We start from the raw sequence: 17,489 nt of genomic DNA on the forward strand, positions 1-17,489 counted from the left end.
GAGCCGAAGTCTTCCCGCCCCCCCACTCTCCTCCCCCCCGCCCTCGGCGAAGAGGGAGAGGCAGGCCGAAGCCGGCGCGCCGAGAGTTGAAAGGTTAAGCGGCGCGGCGCGCAGCGATGACGTAATGGCTTTGTGCGCTGGGCGGCCGGGGGGCAGCAGTAGCGGCAGCTTTCCCCGCACGTCGTCGCGCTGGGGCTGCCTCCGCCGCCGGGTCCCAGCTAGGCCCGCGTTCAGCTCCCTCCGTCCCGCGCGAGGAGCCGTCCTCTCTTCCGGTAAGTGGCGGCGTCGGCGTTTCCGGGCGTTGGGAAGGGAGCAGGGCTGGAGCCACTCCTGAGGGAAAGTTGGGAGTGGGAGAGAGCCGGGGGCTGCTGCTCCCTAGGATGGGCCTCGCTTGGAGGGTGGGGAGCGAGGACGTCTTCAAGCGCCCGCTTATTCGTTTATTCTTAGTCTTATTCCTTACTATCAGTTAAATGTGTATACCGCCCTTCGCCCGCAGACCTCAAGGCGGTTCACGGCATAAAAAAATTAACCCCACTTGGTCGCCTCGGCCTTCCGCGCTTGAAAAGCCCGAGGGGAGTGCCAGCCCCACGCCTACAGCGAGCGTGGGCTGCAGCGACGGCCCTCCGCACCTCGCCAGATGGGCGAGCAACTGCCTGCCTCGTGTGCACCGCCGGCGTCCCGCTTTTAGTTCCTCCTTCCCTTCCTCTCATGCGCGCGCGCTCTCTCTCTCTCTCTCTCTCTCTCTCCACCCACCTACCCACTTTTCCCAAAAGGGGAAAGTTGCTTACCCACCCGTTGCCTCTTGAATCGTTGATGATTACATTCTCTCTCTGTCTCGACTCAATTGGCAGGGAGGCGGCATTATTGCGTTGTTTTTATTTTGATTATATATTTTGTGGTTTTGGTATTTTCATATTGTTCTGTGAACCACCCTGGAACCTCCGGGTATATAAATTCAATAAATAATAATAATAATCCGTGGTAGCGCAGGTATCAGTGTATGTTGAAGTAGTTGAGGAAAGTGATCAGTATACTACCGACCCATTTTAATGGCAGTGGTTGGTATTCCGCTAAGTTTTTACTCAGGGTAGACCGACTGAAACTAATGTAAGCTCCATTCGTTTTAGTGGGACTACTTGAAGTAAAACATGGTTGGATGCCACCTTAGTTGACTCAGGTGCACCAGAGTAACTCAGGGCACCAGAGTAAGGAATTGCACTTGTGCAGCAGAATGTCTCCCTCTCCTTGCATGTAACATCCCTCTAGACCAGGGGCCAGCAAACTTTTTCAGCAGGGGGCCGGTACACTGTCCCTCAGACCTTGTGGGGGGCTGGACTATATTTTGAAAAAAAATGCGAACGAATTCCTATGCCCCACAAATAACCCAGAGATGCATTTTAAATAAAAGCACACATTCTACTCATGTAAAAACACACTGATTCCCGGACTGTCTGCGGGCCGGATGGAGAAGGCGATTGGGCCGCATCTGGCCCCCGGGCCTTAGTTTGGGGACTCCTGCTCTAGACTAGAGTGTGAGGAAAACCCATCCCCCCATGAACAGATTTAGGGGCACTGGGGGGGTTTCATTGCTCAAGTGTAAAGCTTTGCACTGATAGAATAAGTTAGTTGGTTACTGCCCCATCTAAAGATCTGACAGAAGTGCACTCTTGGCTCTTAAAAGCACATGCCACAATAGATTTGTTACTTTTAAAAAAATATATTCGTTGATGCACCAGGTCAATTCTGACATTCAGAAACATCATGTCTGTGTAAGCATTGAATGTACTGGAGGTGTGTTGGCTGTTAGCTTATGGGAAACTAGTCATGGACACCTGCTGCTATAGTCATTTTTTTGTTTTTGACTCTCCATGAATACTTCAAAAATAACACTTGTAGTGGTGATCTAGTGGCAGCAAATGTACACTCTATGATTTTTTTTAATGCACTGGAAGGTAGCATGTGTGGATTATATAGGAAGCAACCTTACACACTCTATGGTACTGTGACCAGACTAAAAGCCAGGACTTGGAACTATAGCTTTCCTATGATAAGTGTGACCTTTGCATTCTTAATTTTTTGGAATTTTTTTATCTTGCTACGTGCCGTAAATACTCTGTTCTCTCCGCATTTCTTTATTGTTTTGACTGGAAGAATATTTTGGATTCCAGGGAGCCAACCTTGAATTATGCTGAACAATACTTCATGTTCCTAGGTGCTAGTTTAAAATGTTCCACTTCCCAAGTAACAGGGTGCCTGGAATCTTTATGTTTTTTTGTTTGTTTGTAATAAACATCTGTTCTAGGTTCTGTAACTTCTGCAAATTTATAAACTTTTAAAAGTTCCAGTGCATCTCTCTCTTATGTTTGTTTCACCCTCCATTTGCCACTGTGGGTTGCAGAAATTTGTGCCAGGAGAAGGTATACTTTATCTAGCTGTTGTTCCCGTCATTTTCTTTTTGTCACACCCAGGAAGTTAGCTTGCCTTTTTGGCAGCAGGACATGAAACTCTTGTTAACCTGCTCACCTCTTTACCCACTGACACAGTCTCATTTTATTTTGTGTCAGTACCTGTATAAGCAGCAGCCTTCTTTATTGCTATCCATCTTAACTAGTTACATGAGCTTGTCTTAACAGATACAGGTAGGTAGCCGTGTTGGTCTGCCATAGTAAAAAAAAAATAAAAAAAAAAAATCCTTCCAGTAGCACCTTACAGACCAACTAAGTTTGTTCTTGGTATGAGCTTTCGTGTGCATGCACACTTCTTCAGATACACTGAAACAGAAGTCACCAGACCCTTATATATAGTGAGAGAGTGGGGAGGGGTATTACTCAGAAGGGTGGTGGGAATGGGTGATTGGCTGATAGGTGTGGAAAACCTGTTAACGACTGCAGTTGGTCTTAACAGGAAAAAGCAAGGGGTGAGATGGCTAAAAATGAATCCAATGTCTTTGTTCAGACCAGGTCTCTCCATGGTTTTAAGTTTGGTAACGAGCAATTCAGCAACACTTCTGTTTCAGTGTATCTGAAGAAGTGTGCATGCACACAAAAGCTCATACCAAGAACAAACTTAGTTGGTCTCTAAGTTGCTACTGGAAGCATTTTTTTTATTTTTTATTTTGTTTTGTCTTAACGGAGACATTTAAAGTCCCATTGAAATAAATCACTCATTGATAGGTGAACATATAGGTTTTTGCAGCATTGCATTGAAATTTATCTAACAGCCACTTGTTCTACCTGAGACACCTCTTTGCCTTCTGATGATTTGCTAATCAGTGTATATATGGAGAAGAGTTAGCATAAACATATCTGATTTTGCTCCTGTGAACAAGACCAGTACATTCACCATCTTTTTAAATAAATGAAATATGTGGTTACCAGGTTCATTTTTAATCGTTTTGAAATAGATGGATTTTGTTCTACTTGTGAATTTGGAATAACACTCTCTTTTTAAATATTTTTTTAGATATATAATCAAAACCTGTTTTATGAAACGGACTCTTTGTCAAGTATACCTTTTTGATGTCTGGTATCTGAAACCTGCCAACTATGCCAGCAGCTACAGTAGATCACAGCCAAAGAATTTGTGAAGTTTGGGCTTGCAACCTGGATGAAGAGATGAAGAAAATTCGTCAAGTTATACGGAAGTTTAACTATGTTGCCATGGTATGATGTTGGGATATTTGTGACCTTCTTTGTTTAGGCTGGAACTAGTCCTTGAAAAATATTTGGAAGGGGAAAATGTAGAGAAGATAATTTAGATATTCAAGAATAACAGAAGACTACAATCTCAGATATTTAGTTGGAATCAAACCCCATATAATCTGAAACTTATTCCCAAGTAAGGACCAATGCTTATGTTATCTTTACAGTGTTTTTGCTGGTTGTTCTGGCTGGGTATTGTGTTTTACTGATACCATTTAAAATTAAGAGATCATGTGCAAAAGATGGATGATATGGTTACATGGTTTGGGAACATGTTCTTCTTTTCACAGACTGAAGTTTTTCATGTTCTCAAAACATTAGAGCTCAGGGTCATGTAGGGAAATATATTGGCAGTAGATTTATAACTTCTTCACACAATCCATAATTGTGAAATTTACTGTCACAAAGTATGGTGATGGTCACTGACTTTGATGGTTTTAAAGGAGGAACAGACACATTTATGGAAGATGGTTCTATCAATTGAAGATTGGGCTTGCAATACTAAATCATTGCTTAGCACTCTGAAAACTACTGGATGATTATCAGCCATGTATTGGGCTTGTGTATCCCATTTTCCTTTCACATGATGGTGAAGAGGACATGAGCAGATTTTAGTTCACTTTTACTGATTGCTGGCTTAGTGTTAAATTTGAACCAGGGTTTCTAGTTTTGAATAAACTGGCAAGTTTTCCTTATAGGCCAATTTCAGAACATAGGCTATGAAGGTGGCATATTCTACTAAACAGAAATGAGATATCTAAACACTTGCTGAAGAGCTAACACAGACAGACTCAGAGAAAATGATTATTCTCATTAGCAATAAAGTACACTGTTTTCTTAATTTGTTTTTCTCATGTGCTTATACCCACCTCAGTTCTTTTTGACTCAGTAATTTTGGCAAGCTTATATTTACAAAAGAAACAATGTTTTTTGTGTACAAACTAATGACTTTCCTAGTGTGCTGTTTCTACACCAGTGTAAAAAACCAAGGTTGGCTATATATTTCTATGAATGACCATTTTATATATTTCAATTTGCTCTATATTCATGAAATCTGTATCTTAAGAGTCTTGTTTAGTGCAAAAAAAATTGGCTAGGAGCAGATTGTATGGGAGTCCTTGCACCAGTACAGTAATTCAGAACAATGTGTCTGCTTCAGTAAATCAGCACAACATAAGGCAGTGATGGGAAATCTGTGACCCACCAGATGATGATGGAATTCAGCCTGGCGGACCAGCATGCCCGGTGGTCTGAAATTATGGGAGTTCAGTAGCATCTGGGAGGCCACAGGCTTCCCTGTCCCAGATGTTGCACCTTGTTAGGGCATGCTGAATTTTTCAATTTTCAAATTCCAAAAATGAGGGGTGCTGAAAAGTTGAAACATGACTTGGGAATTCAAACGTTATTTTGGTTAAATTGATTTTATTGATTGCTTGATTGAATTTATATACCACCCTATACCCGGAGGTATAATTTAGTTTTGCTTGTGTGTAAAATTGAACACAAAATCATTAAAAATGATCGCAAAGCGCTTGCAGTTATATTATTATTATTATTATTATTAATTATGTAGCATTATCTGCCATTTTCAGAAGGTAAAATTGAATTTTTTTTGTGTTCCGAAAGACGTCTATGTGCTTCTTCATCAAATGTAGACTTACCAAGCTAAATGTTGTCCAATTACAAAAAATAATAATAGAAAGCAGATCACACCCAAAAACATATTTTAAAGACTCGTCACTGAAGAAATGTGCAAAAATTAAGTTTTGCCCCCTGAAATGACCTGCCCTAACAATTTGTGTCAACCCAACATGCGAGGAAAAGAGGCATGGCTGGGACCTAATTTGGAATGGCATATTTAAGTACCATCCTTGTGTTGACAAGTCTAACCCTCTCCTTCCTGTGTCATCATATACAATGTTGCAACTATAACATTTGAGTGCTATTCTAAAATTATGACAAACAAATGCTCCAGTCCATAATCCAAATTGGCTACAATGTTTGCCTGGTACCCAAGGGACTGGGATTAACTGCAAACGAGTGTATGTTCCCACACCTGATGCTTGTTGTCAAGGAAAGCATTTCAGGGCTTTCTGAAGCATTAAAGCAAATTTTGTGAGCTTTAGTAGCTTTTTATATTTTGCCTTTGGTCTTTGTGCTTTAATTTTTCAGGACACAGAGTTTCCAGGTGTAGTTGCACGGCCTATTGGAGAATTCAGAAGTAATGCAGACTATCAGTATCAACTGCTCCGCTGTAACGTGGACTTACTAAAGATAATTCAATTAGGGTTGACGTTCATGAATGAACAAGGCGAATACCCTCCAGGGACTTCAACATGGCAATTTAATTTTAAATTTAATTTAACGTAAGTTGCAACCCTTGGCTGCGTATGTGTATATTTATACTTGTAATTTTGTTCAGGCTTTTAAATCTCATTTAGCTGGATCCTCAGGCATGGTATTTCAATGGGAAGACAAAGGTGGGATAATCCCCTTACAGAAGTGCCTTTAAAGCTTGTGTTTCTCCGGAAACAACCCAGTGATTTTAACAGAATTTAGCTTAAAGTGGTTAATTCAGCCATACTATGCTATGCAGGGCAGTCAGGGCACAGCTTGAAAGCTTTGTCTTATTACCTTTTAAATGTAAGGAGAAGCCAGTTTGATGTTTTCTTAGTCAGCCTAGGAATAAATTTTAGCTTGGGCACAAATAGTAGGGTGGGTGAGTATTCTTCCCAAAAACTTGTGTGGTGGCTCCTCTACTGAAGCAGCGGAGCTGATGAAAAGTCCCAGAATCAATGGGACAGGTGTTCCCTTGTGTATGTGATCGTTTTGCCCCTAAAAGCTGTGCAGAGCATAGAATTGGGCTTGTTAACTTACTTCATTGTAAGCAAATGCTCCTATCATTCTGCCAAATTGCAGCAGTTCCTTTATAAGAAAAATTTATACTAGTTTGCAAACCTGTATTCAGTAAATTGAAGGGTTTTTTTCCTATGTAAACTCTTGTATGCACCACTTGGGAGTTTAAGGGAACTCTAGACTTGCTTTTGAATTCACTTAACCTTGTTTATTGAGCAGTGCTATGGAGATGGTGGTGATTGATTATAGTATAAATGGACAATGTATTTAAGAGGGGCAGCCTTGCATTCTAACTCTAAGCATGTTTTCTTGGAATCTGTCCCATTGGTGGCACTGGGATTTGCTTCCCAGTTAGTATGCTTCTCATTACAGCTGACTAGTCCAGGGCAGTGCATATTTACTTGGAATTACATTCCCCTGAGTTCATTGTGTGCATAGAATCGCAGCCTCAGTCTTTAAGCAAACATAATCAGCTAGCTCTCTTTCAAGCTGGGGCTGAACAGATGGCTTGACTTCTCGGATATGACTTGTCTCTCAAAGTGATAAGAAAGCTTTTGTGATACACCAGTGAGGTAAACTGTGAACCATAAGATATAAACCTCAGTGCAAAGTTGGGTTTACACCTTTCATGGATTTCGTGGTACATAGTCCCTAGGAAGCAAACAGAGCTTTGTGATGCCACCCTACTCCAGTAGATCAAGCTGATCTTTAAGATCTTCCAGGAAGATAGTGCAGGTTGTCCCATGAGCAGCAGATTGTGACTTGGTGGCAATGCAGCAGTGGGCCTTCTCAGTGATAGCACTCACCCTCAGGAATGCTCTAATTTGTGAGACAGGGACAGTGATGACCTTTAAAAGCTTCGTAACATTTACCCAAGCTTTCCTGGAGTCTGCCTCTTAATTTTTCCATTTTTGTTACACACATTGCTCGGTTTTATTTATGATATATAGCTGCATTTTCTCTGGCTTTTAGGATGTTTTATCACACATTGCTGTATTTCTATTTTTTATGTAAATGCTTAGGGATTTTTTTTATTTTTAAAAAACAAAGCAAATGAATATCCTTGAAGTAAATGAGAGTGCTGTATGAAGGATTTTCTCATAATTTGCAGAGTATTCAGTTAGAAATCATGAATTTAGGTTATAGTCAGCCAAAGAGGGTGTCATGACCATAGTTCATTAACTTCATGTTCATTAACTTTAGTTTACCTTGATGTTTGAACACAGTTGTAAGATGAAGCTATAAACCTTAATAATGCTGTGATCTTTTATTGATGTTTATCCGTTCTCATGATTTAATGTGCAATTTGTCCTAGATTTTGGTTTAAACTGTTTATCTTAAGATTTCTTTATTTCAAGTGTGAATCTTTTCCTGTCATGTTTCTCCTAGAGAAGACATGTATGCCCAGGATTCAATAGAGCTATTAACAACATCTGGAATCCAGTTCAAAAAACATGAAGATGAAGGAATTGAGACTCAATACTTTGCTGAACTTCTTATGACGTCGGGTGTCGTGCTATGCGAAGGAGTCAAGTGGCTTTCATTTCATAGGTAAATGCAGCATTAACAAATATAACTGATATATAACTAATGTTCTTTAACCTTTTCCTGAAACTGTAATACCAAATAATTGCCCCCATTAATTGAGATTGGAAAGTCAGGGTTGGATGAGATGTGGATATAGCAACGTGATTTTGTCATAAAGGCTTTCCTGCTTTTAAGTTAAATCTCTACGCTTTGGCTCCAGTTGGAAACTAATAATTTGTATCTTAAAATGAGGCACTAAAGTGTCGGCCTTGTAGAGAGGGAGCACTGTATTTTTCTATTTTGCTTTGACAGTTTCCCAGGTCAGAGGAAGGAACAGCCACATATCTCTACCCTTTGTGTACGCTTAGCAGGTAAATGAAAACTGGAATTAGTTGATTAACATCGTTGGAAAATCCAAATTCAGTGCAGCTCTGAAGACCCATATGATAATACTGGTAGGGAAAATACGACCCTTCTATTTTAACTGTAATGCCAAATACTGGAAAAAAATAAACTTTTTAATTTGGTTGCTGCATGGATTATTTTCTTATCTGGTGCCAATAAACTAGTCTTTTGGCTTCTCCCCACCCCTGAAGGATCAGTTAAATCAAGTGGTCAAAATAAACTTTGGAAGGGTTTGGTTTGCAGTCTAGATATCTGTGTAAGCACACTAATGATTTGAGCCAGTCTCATCACCTGGGGAATTTTTTTCTCCACCGCTGGGCTCTGTGGCACACTACACCAAATGCTACCACCACACAAAGTAGACTGAAAGCAAGTAGGAACATTTGTTTGCTGGCTTATTCCACAGTGTGTGTTGTTAACTGTTTTGAAAGAATACCTCTCTTCTGTTGAGCGGTTGTGTGGAAAGTTCCTTACTGAATTTTAGTTCTGGCCTGTATGCATACGGATGAGTTTTCTGGGGAAAGTTGCTAACAGAGGTATCTTATTTGAAATAGGGCATCTTGTTCAAGACTAGCTATGGACATAATCCATGGTGCTCATGCATTTCTTCCTGCATTTCAGCATGCTTGAGTGCCCCAACCATTTTAAAATGAAAAGATAGGTACTGTACCTTGTGCTCAAGGTGTTTAAGAACTTGTTTTTAATACCTCCAATGGCAGAAGAAAAAGTTCATTTAGACAAGAGGTCATTAGCTATGTTACTTTGTGTAAGTAGACATAACTTTTAAAAATCTGGTGTAATAAATTATATTATCAGGTTGAGCAGTTGATAGGGAGAGGTTAGAAATATTTGGAATTCAGCTATTGTGCTGGCAATATTATAAACATAGATAATTTAAACAGTTGTATCCAACTAAGTAAGTTGGCTGCTCCAGTTTCTGTCCCATTAAAAATCTGTTCAGTTCAAATTGCTGCCCTACAGTTTAACTTTTGCTGCAGCTGTTGGAATATCTCATGAAAAATCTGTTAGTAGAAAGTCTTCTGTGAATGAGGATTAATTTATAGAAATTGTGTTTTAAGGCAGCAATGGTCAAATATTACAAGCAGGCATTGAAGAATGTTTCATCAAGCATAGCGAGCAGGCTTCGGAAATGGCAAAAAAAAGGCATCGCATTGAATTTCTGCTAATCCTGTATCCATCAGTGTTACTTGATGAATCAGAATATTGTAAATGCTAGAGTACAATGACAATGTGAGCACTCCATATCAGATGTATAGACCAAGATAGGGTGGCAATAAATTATTAGCAGTGGTTTTTAATAGGTCGGAATTATTAATTCAGAATTAATGCTTTCTCAGCAACATAACATATTTTTAATTGCCTGTTTTATTTCTATGTAACCCTGCAGGCCATGTGGTCTAAAGTGATTGAAAGAGTTACACTGATCCTAATACAGTGGTACCTTGGGTTAAGTACGCTTCAGGTTAAGAACTCCGCTTAAGAACAGAAATCGTGCTCTGGCAGCGCAGTGGCAGCAGGAGGTCCCATTAGCTAAAGTGGTGCTTCAGGTTAAGTACGCTTCAGGTTAAGAACAGACCTCCGGAACGAATTAAGTACTTAACCCAACGTACCACTGTACTACCAAAATTAACGTGGTATTATCTAAATTCATGTAAGAATGAACTTTATGAAACAAAGTTTAAAATGATGGGCTGGCAATCCTACACTTTATAAAACTGTTATCATGCAGCATTACTATTTTGCCAGTAATGAGATACTTTGAATAGTAATTAAGGTGGAGTATTGACAAAGAAAAGAAAGTGAATGAATAATAATGTGCAGTATTTTAATATATGGGATGGTTACAAACATATTGACATGAATGCAGTTATCCCTAGCTTTTATTCTGAGTCATTCAGATTTTGATATTCTAAGGATACTCAGCAGTTCTGCTGTTTGGAAAAAGGCAAATCTAATTAGATTTTATTATCTGCATGTGAAAATCGATTTTGGGCATACATAAGTGATCACATGCAAGAATATTTGATTAGATTTCTTTCAGTACATATAAATAAGGAACCTAGTCAACCCTTTGCCAAAGAACTACAAGATGTATTGAAATCAAGCTAGTTTTCAACAACTTTTTATTGAATATGGAGACACACAAAATTTCTCAATTTATAATCCTATGGCAGTAGAAGGCAAAAAAATATGACTCACAGATGAATATTTATTAGTCATATTTATGTAAAAAGGACAGCCTTTATTATTTTTGCAATTAAGGAAACTTTGCAAGGTCTTAATTTTAGTGTATTATGCAAAGACTAAGAGAATATATAGTTGCACTTCTGTCAGTTGTTGGTTTTGTCAAACCATTGATGCTGGATTGACATGCATGTGCTAACAATGTAATATCGTATAAAATGGTTGGAAGGATGCATTAAATACCATCAGAGAAATCACAAGAGATGTTCGTAACATTAACTCTGTAGGTAAGTTTACTAACAGTGCATCTATACACAAGTGGCTCCTGTTGCATTCAATGGGGAGTACTTGTGTGTTTAGGTTGCAGCCATGGACTGTAATCTTATGCATACTTGGGAGTAAGTCCCATTTTAAAGTAGTGGGACTTAATTAATGAGTAAACATTAATTGGGTTGGGGCTCATATGATCTAAGACACTGGCCTTCAACTGGTGGGTTGTAACAGGAGGACTGCCACCATGTATTAAGAAATGGGTTCCCAAATGGATATTTGAGTTTAAAATGGGCCCTGGGGTTTGAAAAGGTTGAACGACTACTGATTTAAAAAAGAGTGTGCTTAGAAACCTAGGAAATTGGTGGCTTAGCTGTGAAAATAATGGGAGGAACAATGCAAGGCATACAATATGCAGTATTAATTTTTTACAAAAGGGCAGAAGCTTAGGAAAACCTGGAATGTAACAATAAACAAAGTAAGAAATTCTGTATCAGATGGAAGAGCTGAATATGAATTTTTGGAGCACTGGGTAATTTCTAAAACACTTCAATGCATATTTTGTCAAACTAGTGAATATATTGAGAATATAAACCCTACCAGCTTTGTCTTGCAAAATATTATTGACTATTGATGCAGACCAGAGCTTTCAAAACTGTGTGTCGTGACACGTTAGTGTGTTGGCTGCAGTGTGTAGTTGTGTTGCGCAAACGCTCCCTGTGCTCCTGGGGCTAGAAAGGGATTAGTTTAACCTCCAGTTTGCTAATAAAACTGAATTACTGTGTCGCGAAACGATGCATGTCTAAAAAGTGTGTCACCAAACATGAAAAGTTTGGAAAGCTCTGATGCAGACCTAAGTTGTTTAATTTGTAATGTAACATAGTTAATAATTTAGGGTGCTATCTGGTGTTTGTCATACTTAAAGTAGACCCATTGAAATCAACAGATTTAAGTAGCTAAAGTTCATTGATTTCATTGGGTCTATTTTGACTTAACTATCACACTTAACAAAAGGTCTTGGTAAAATATAGCAGAACATAGGTTTAAATTGTCATTTCATACTCTCCTATAAACAGGGAACAGCAGTAGATTTAGTTGCTCAGTTGATAGATATAAAAGCAATATTTCTTAAAGGTTTCTTAAGAATTCTCTTCATATATATATTGCTCATTGGCTGTCATCATATCCACAGTATCACCACTGTGAAATATACATTTAATGCATTTACTTTGAAAATAGCCTCTTAAGGAAGATTATAGTACAGACTCATTTGGTATGCTATAGGATTAACTATCTCTTGCAGATGGTTACATTGGCTAGTATCCAGCAAAGTAGTTCCACTGGCGCAAGGGCTTCCGGCTTTGCAACAGAACTTCCCCTGCCTTTCTTCTTAATAATAATGAATTTAGCGTCATGAAGAGAATACATATGCCTGGGCTTTGCAGTTTTTCTTTTAAAGAGATGAATTTCTGGAATGACAACCTGACTAAACTTAGGTGTTTTTGTTTTGTTTCTGTTCATAATTGCTTTGCAGTGGCTATGACTTTGGTTATTTGATCAAGATCTTGACGAATTCTAATTTACCTGAGGAAGAGCTGGACTTCTTTGAGATTCTGAGATTATTTTTCCCTGTCATTTATGATGTGAAGTACCTTATGAAGAGTTGCAAAAATCTCAAGGTAAATTCCCTAATGACTTTTTACAGAGATTAAACAACATTTTTAGGAATAAAGTTTTTTTTTATGGATGAAGAATGTCCACAAGTCAGCTTTTGTCTTGTCTTCTACCTTTACGGTGTTGTCTATAAATTGCTACAGTTAGACCTAGCTATCATCAGCCCCAGCCAGTGTAGCGAATGACCAGGGATTATAGGATTGTTGTCCAACAACTCTGGAGGTTACCTATCCCTGCATTAGATCTTATGTACACCAACCTGGACCCTGCACTTCTCATCTAAGCCCCTTCTCTATGTCCCTCCTCCCTGAGAGGTTCGGAGAGTGACAACGTGAGAACGAGCCTTTTCTGTGATGGCTCCCTGTCTGTGGAATGCTCTCCCCAGAGAGGTTTGCTTGGCACTATCATTACATGTCTTTAGGCACCAGGCAAAAACATTCATCTTTACTCAGGCCTTCAGCCATTAAATACTATATGGCCTGTTAAATGTGTGGGGGACGGACGGACTGTAATGATGATTTTATTATTATGCTGTGTATTGTTTTTATTCTGTGTAGATTATGTTGTACACTGCCCTGGCATCTTTGGACAAAGGGTGGAAATAATATAGTTTGGAGCTGCAATTTTTTTGTTAATAGTGTTTGACTAGGTACATTGGGTCTTTTATTATCATCATCATCATAATCAACATCATCACCATCACATTTATTATCTATGTAATGAGTAGTCCCTCAAACCAATATAGTCTGAAGAATGCACTACGTATTCTAAATCTGCATGGTATCATTTGGAAAATTGTGGATGGAGGAGGATTTAACTTATCTAGATTCCTTGATGCATTTGTTTTATTAAAAGGTTTCTGTTTATAATCTTATTGTGCTGCCATCTTCTCTTTCAGGGTGGATTGCAAGAAGTTGCTGAGCAGTTGGAGCTGGAGAGGATAGGACCGCAGCATCAAGCAGGATCCGATTCTCTACTAACTGGCATGGCATTCTTCAAAATGAGAGAGGTAGGTGGTTGGGGGTTTGGTTGGTATGAGGCCTTTGGATGAATAATTGTTATTTAACTTGACAGTGGGGTTGGGCCTAGTGAAGCTAACCCTGGAATTAGGCTTCTCAGAGTGCAAGGTAGTACCTCTCTTTGGCAGAAGCAGTGGCTAAGTGGCAGCTTTCTCTCTGCAGTCTGCCCTCATTGCCAGTTTGTGTATGCCTTTGACCAAAAGGCAGGTCCCAGATTCACCTGCCTCACACATACTAAAGGAATCAGCCTTATATTGAGTCAGACCATTGGTCTGTCTAGCTCAGTATTGTCAACACTGATAGTGGCTGCCTGGACTGCCTGGATGTATAGGGATGGTGGGATGAACCAGATGGGCAACCAGGATCAGTGCCCGGCAAGTGGTGGTGGGACAACAATGAGTGGTCAGAGGGAGAAGACTGGGAAGAAGGGGTGTCGGAAGCTGAAGAGGTAACTGGGTTTAGCAAAGTGGGAGAGTCTGTGACAGAGAGAAGTCCAGAATCAGAGGTGAAAGGTCAAGCAGGAGAAGAGGGGAACTCAAGAGGCAGAGATGATTCTGGCTGATGAAGGGTCATGGGTATCTCCTCTTCCTGCTGCAACAAGCTTCCCTTCCATCTTCTCTCCCACAACCAGAAGTGGCATAAAAAGGGCAGGGGAGAGGTTGACTGCTCACATATGTGGTCTCAGATTGCTTGGAAAAAGGGGAACTTGGGCAGCTGTGAGGTGGAAATTTTGTCTCAGTAACTGATCCATGGGCAAGGCCTACTGGGGATGAGCACCAAGCCTGTGCAAATTGTGTTCTTGCTAATAAAGAGTTAACTCCAACTTACACAATGCGATTTACTGCCAGCTGGTTCCTGGCAGTGGCTCACTAGGGTTTCAGGCAGAAGTCTTTTTCACTCCTACCTTGAGATGTCAGGGATTGAACCAGGGATGTTCTACCTGCAAAGGAGGTACTCTGCTATTGTCCACAGCCTTTCCCAATAAATGTGATGTGGGCAAGCAGTATGCCCTCTCATGGATCGATTGAATGCATAAAAATGGAAGAATAGTGTGTGGGGCCACGGTTTGTTCCGAGCAGAGCAGTCTGGAATGTCCTTTTGTTACAAGATAGACCCTGCCACTTAGCTTTCTCCTCCTTAGCTTTCTCACTGACTTGTGGTTTTGAATTCTCTCCAGATGTTCTTCGAAGATCACATTGATGATGCAAAGTACTGTGGTCACTTGTACGGTCTCGGTTCTGGTTCCTCATATGTACAGAATGGGACAGGAAATGCATATGAAGAAGAAGCCAACAAGCAATCATGACATGAAATGGGAAGCTGCTTTTTCTGAGCTCCACATGCTTGTACATAGGTTTTATCTCTGGTTGAATCCCTTGGGACAATAAGGCCTTCTCTTCCCCTTGCCACACTTTCTTTTATGCCTTTGTATGTACTAAACCTGACTGTTCCTATCCCAGTTTTTTGACCTTAAGGTGTAGGCATTTCTGGGTTAAATGTGGCCTTGTACTTTGCCCATCTGTACATAAGCACATGTAGGAGCAGTGTGGTGGGTAGAAGAAAGCTGAAATGATAATGAAATTTCTGGTAAACTTTAATTGGTCTTAGTATTGGTTTATTATCTCCCCCACCCCTTTCCCCAAACTGAGCTAGCACTGATTGTAACCAATTTCCACATTTCTTTACCCTTCTGGTGTACAGGAGTTTTAGCTATTCAAGGTTGTGGACCATCACATTTGCACTTTAGAAGACTGACTCTCTTAGTCAGATCCTCTTGTTTTATTTGAAGTTCTGGTTCTGCCCCCTCCCCTGCCCAGACAAAACGTTGATCCTCTTGGTTGAACACACAAAGTTGCAAATTCATTAGAAGAGCTCATATTCACTGCATAATCTGTGTTCAGAACTACTGAAATCCTAGCAGCTGCTCATATCTAAACTGGTGTCCAGTCTTCCAGGTGTGTCCTGCGCACACCAGCTTACGATCAGCTTGCCAGTTTCACACTGCTGTGTGATGAAAATAACTAGGTGGTGCCATCAGAATCTCTTCTGGGTGTACTCCACTGAATCAAGAAGCTATTGCCTGGTGTCTAATTTGTGCTCTCTTCAATTCAATATGGTGTGTTTCGGAGAGGTTCCTTGTCAAATTTGCCTCCTGTATCTGGAAACAAGCTGTACAGCCTTCGGGGATGACTGTGTCCTGTTTTGCTTTTGAGCAGAATAATTGAAAGGATGGAGACTGCAGTAAGATTTAACAGTTCACATTGTGGATCCAGTTCCTTACTCCTGTTACAGGAAGCTGTTTCCTACAAATACTTTCTAATTTAAAACCGTATTTATTTTCTACTTGAATAGATGAACACAAGTCCGTATTAGGATGAGATCCAAAGATTTGAAGCCAACTCGATGAGCTAAATAAAAGGAAGATAGGTGTGCCCTTTTGGTAGCTGATACAAAAGGTATTTGTTGTAAAACAACAAAACTTATTTGTACCTAATAAAGCTACCAGGGGCTTGTAAGGCTAGTTTATTTTTTTGAGTCTAAGCAATATATTTTATAAATAATTGTTTTATTAAAGGACCACAAAGTACTTTCTTAACCATGCAGAGCATGCTCATTCGAAGCAGTTGTGCAGGAGGACTTCAATTGGTATTGAATAGCTAAACCCTAACCTGAAATGATGGAGTGCCTGTGGCAGCATTTCGTGTGTATCGTCCACACTGAAAATCAGCAAGAGTAAATCCTAATGTTCAGCAAGTTGATTTGTTTACCATGTACTTTAACCTGTTTTCCTCTCTCCCCTCAAGAAGTTACAGTGATGTAACTGTGGGTGGTCCTTTTTAAAGAACAATAACAGACATTTGCATAAGAGGGTATTTGTTTTTAAAAGCTTTTGTAAATAAAGGCTTCGAAAGTGTTTTCTTACATATCTGCAGACTTGTAGTTTTGTTTTGAAAGCTTTTACTGGTATATCATTGTGCCCAATTAATCCCTTTGGATTTATTACCTGCAGCAATAATTTAAATTCACTGTTTTGTTGTCCCCAGTCCAGTCTGCTATTCAAAACATAATCTGATATTTGGTGTAGGAGATAGTATGTTCTAGATGCCCCTCCACCAGATACACTAATCTTAATTACTTTAGGAATGGGGACCCTGTGATCCCCAGCCAGGATGGCTGAGTAGGTGGGCAAGATCCTGATCCCCACCATGAACAATAGGTAAGTCTTGGTGCCACAACCACTGTTCCACAACTTGCTCTGGGTGTGGAGGGACCACTTGATAGATTTGGTTCTAGTGGCTTCAGTTGCTGATATGCTTACTTAGTTTTGTTGTAGGATTGGGCAACTTGCTTGAGGTCAAGGCCTGCATTCCCTTGTGGGAAACCCATTTGGTGACCAAATGCCAGCAGTAGGCTGACCAAAGTCTCTGTTGGGCAGTGGGGAAAATCGTATCTGGTAACAGTTGATAAAACTTGCACCAGCTGTGAATGGTGCATGTTTTGCGTGCTAGCCATGTTAGAAAAACATTTTCAGTGCCACTGCTTGTTGCACATGGCCCTTTCCAGTTCTCAAATTCAAAGGCAGAATTCTTGTCATTTGTCTCTTTTATTATTATTTTTCCCAGCAGCAAGATATGATACAAAAATACATAATACTGCTTTACAGAGTACAAACAAAAGCAATGCAAGAAGCTCTTCTTTGCAAGACCGGTAGTTATATGTACACTGTTGCTTTGTAGCAAACACGTACTCAGGCAAGCATTGGGAATGTGTTTTCATTACAGGGATGACCCAGTTAAAAGCAGCTCTGGAGCAGAGCATTTTGGAAGCTAGG

The 17,489-nt window shown here is 40.0% G+C and overlaps 1 protein-coding gene across 4 annotated transcripts; it reads left to right on the plus strand.

Annotated features, from left to right (window-relative positions):
• Window positions 1–64: 64 nt before the first annotated feature.
• CNOT7 (CCR4-NOT transcription complex subunit 7) lies at window positions 65–16,583 on the plus strand. 4 transcript variants are annotated; one of them, XR_004427328.1, is made up of 8 exons: window positions 65–272; window positions 3,463–3,662; window positions 5,874–6,067; window positions 7,947–8,108; window positions 12,499–12,643; window positions 13,537–13,647; window positions 14,835–15,433; window positions 15,510–16,583. XR_004427328.1 is itself a non-coding variant. In XM_033160296.1 (7 exons), exons 2-7 carry the CDS (start codon window positions 3,546–3,548, stop codon window positions 14,961–14,963), a joined length of 858 nt encoding a protein of 285 aa, XP_033016187.1. In that variant the 5' UTR covers window positions 65–272; window positions 3,463–3,545; the 3' UTR covers window positions 14,964–16,583. The 4 variants fall into 4 exon arrangements, 3 of the variants coding, with proteins under 3 accessions (XP_033016187.1, XP_033016189.1, XP_033016188.1); XM_033160296.1 differs by having other exon boundaries at window positions 14,835–16,583; XM_033160297.1 differs by lacking the exons at window positions 65–272; window positions 3,463–3,662 and adding an exon at window positions 3,682–3,837 and having other exon boundaries at window positions 14,835–16,583.
• The last annotated feature ends 906 nt before the right edge of the window (window positions 16,584–17,489 follow it).

Source organism: Lacerta agilis, chromosome 9, assembly GCF_009819535.1.
Source record: "Lacerta agilis isolate rLacAgi1 chromosome 9, rLacAgi1.pri, whole genome shotgun sequence".
NCBI classification, from domain to species: domain Eukaryota; kingdom Metazoa; phylum Chordata; class Lepidosauria; order Squamata; family Lacertidae; genus Lacerta; species Lacerta agilis.

Excerpts from the sequence above, each read along its gene's own strand:
- CNOT7 (XM_033160296.1), top strand. The coding sequence starts at position 3,546 with ATGCCAGCAGCTACAGTAGATCACAGCCAAAGAATTTGTGAAGTTTGG. Across the intron at positions 8,109-12,498 it reads AAGTGGCTTTCATTTCATAG|TGGCTATGACTTTGGTTATT; the intron begins GTAAATGCAGCA and ends ATTGCTTTGCAG. Across the intron at positions 13,648-14,834 it reads CATTCTTCAAAATGAGAGAG|ATGTTCTTCGAAGATCACAT; the intron begins GTAGGTGGTTGG and ends AATTCTCTCCAG.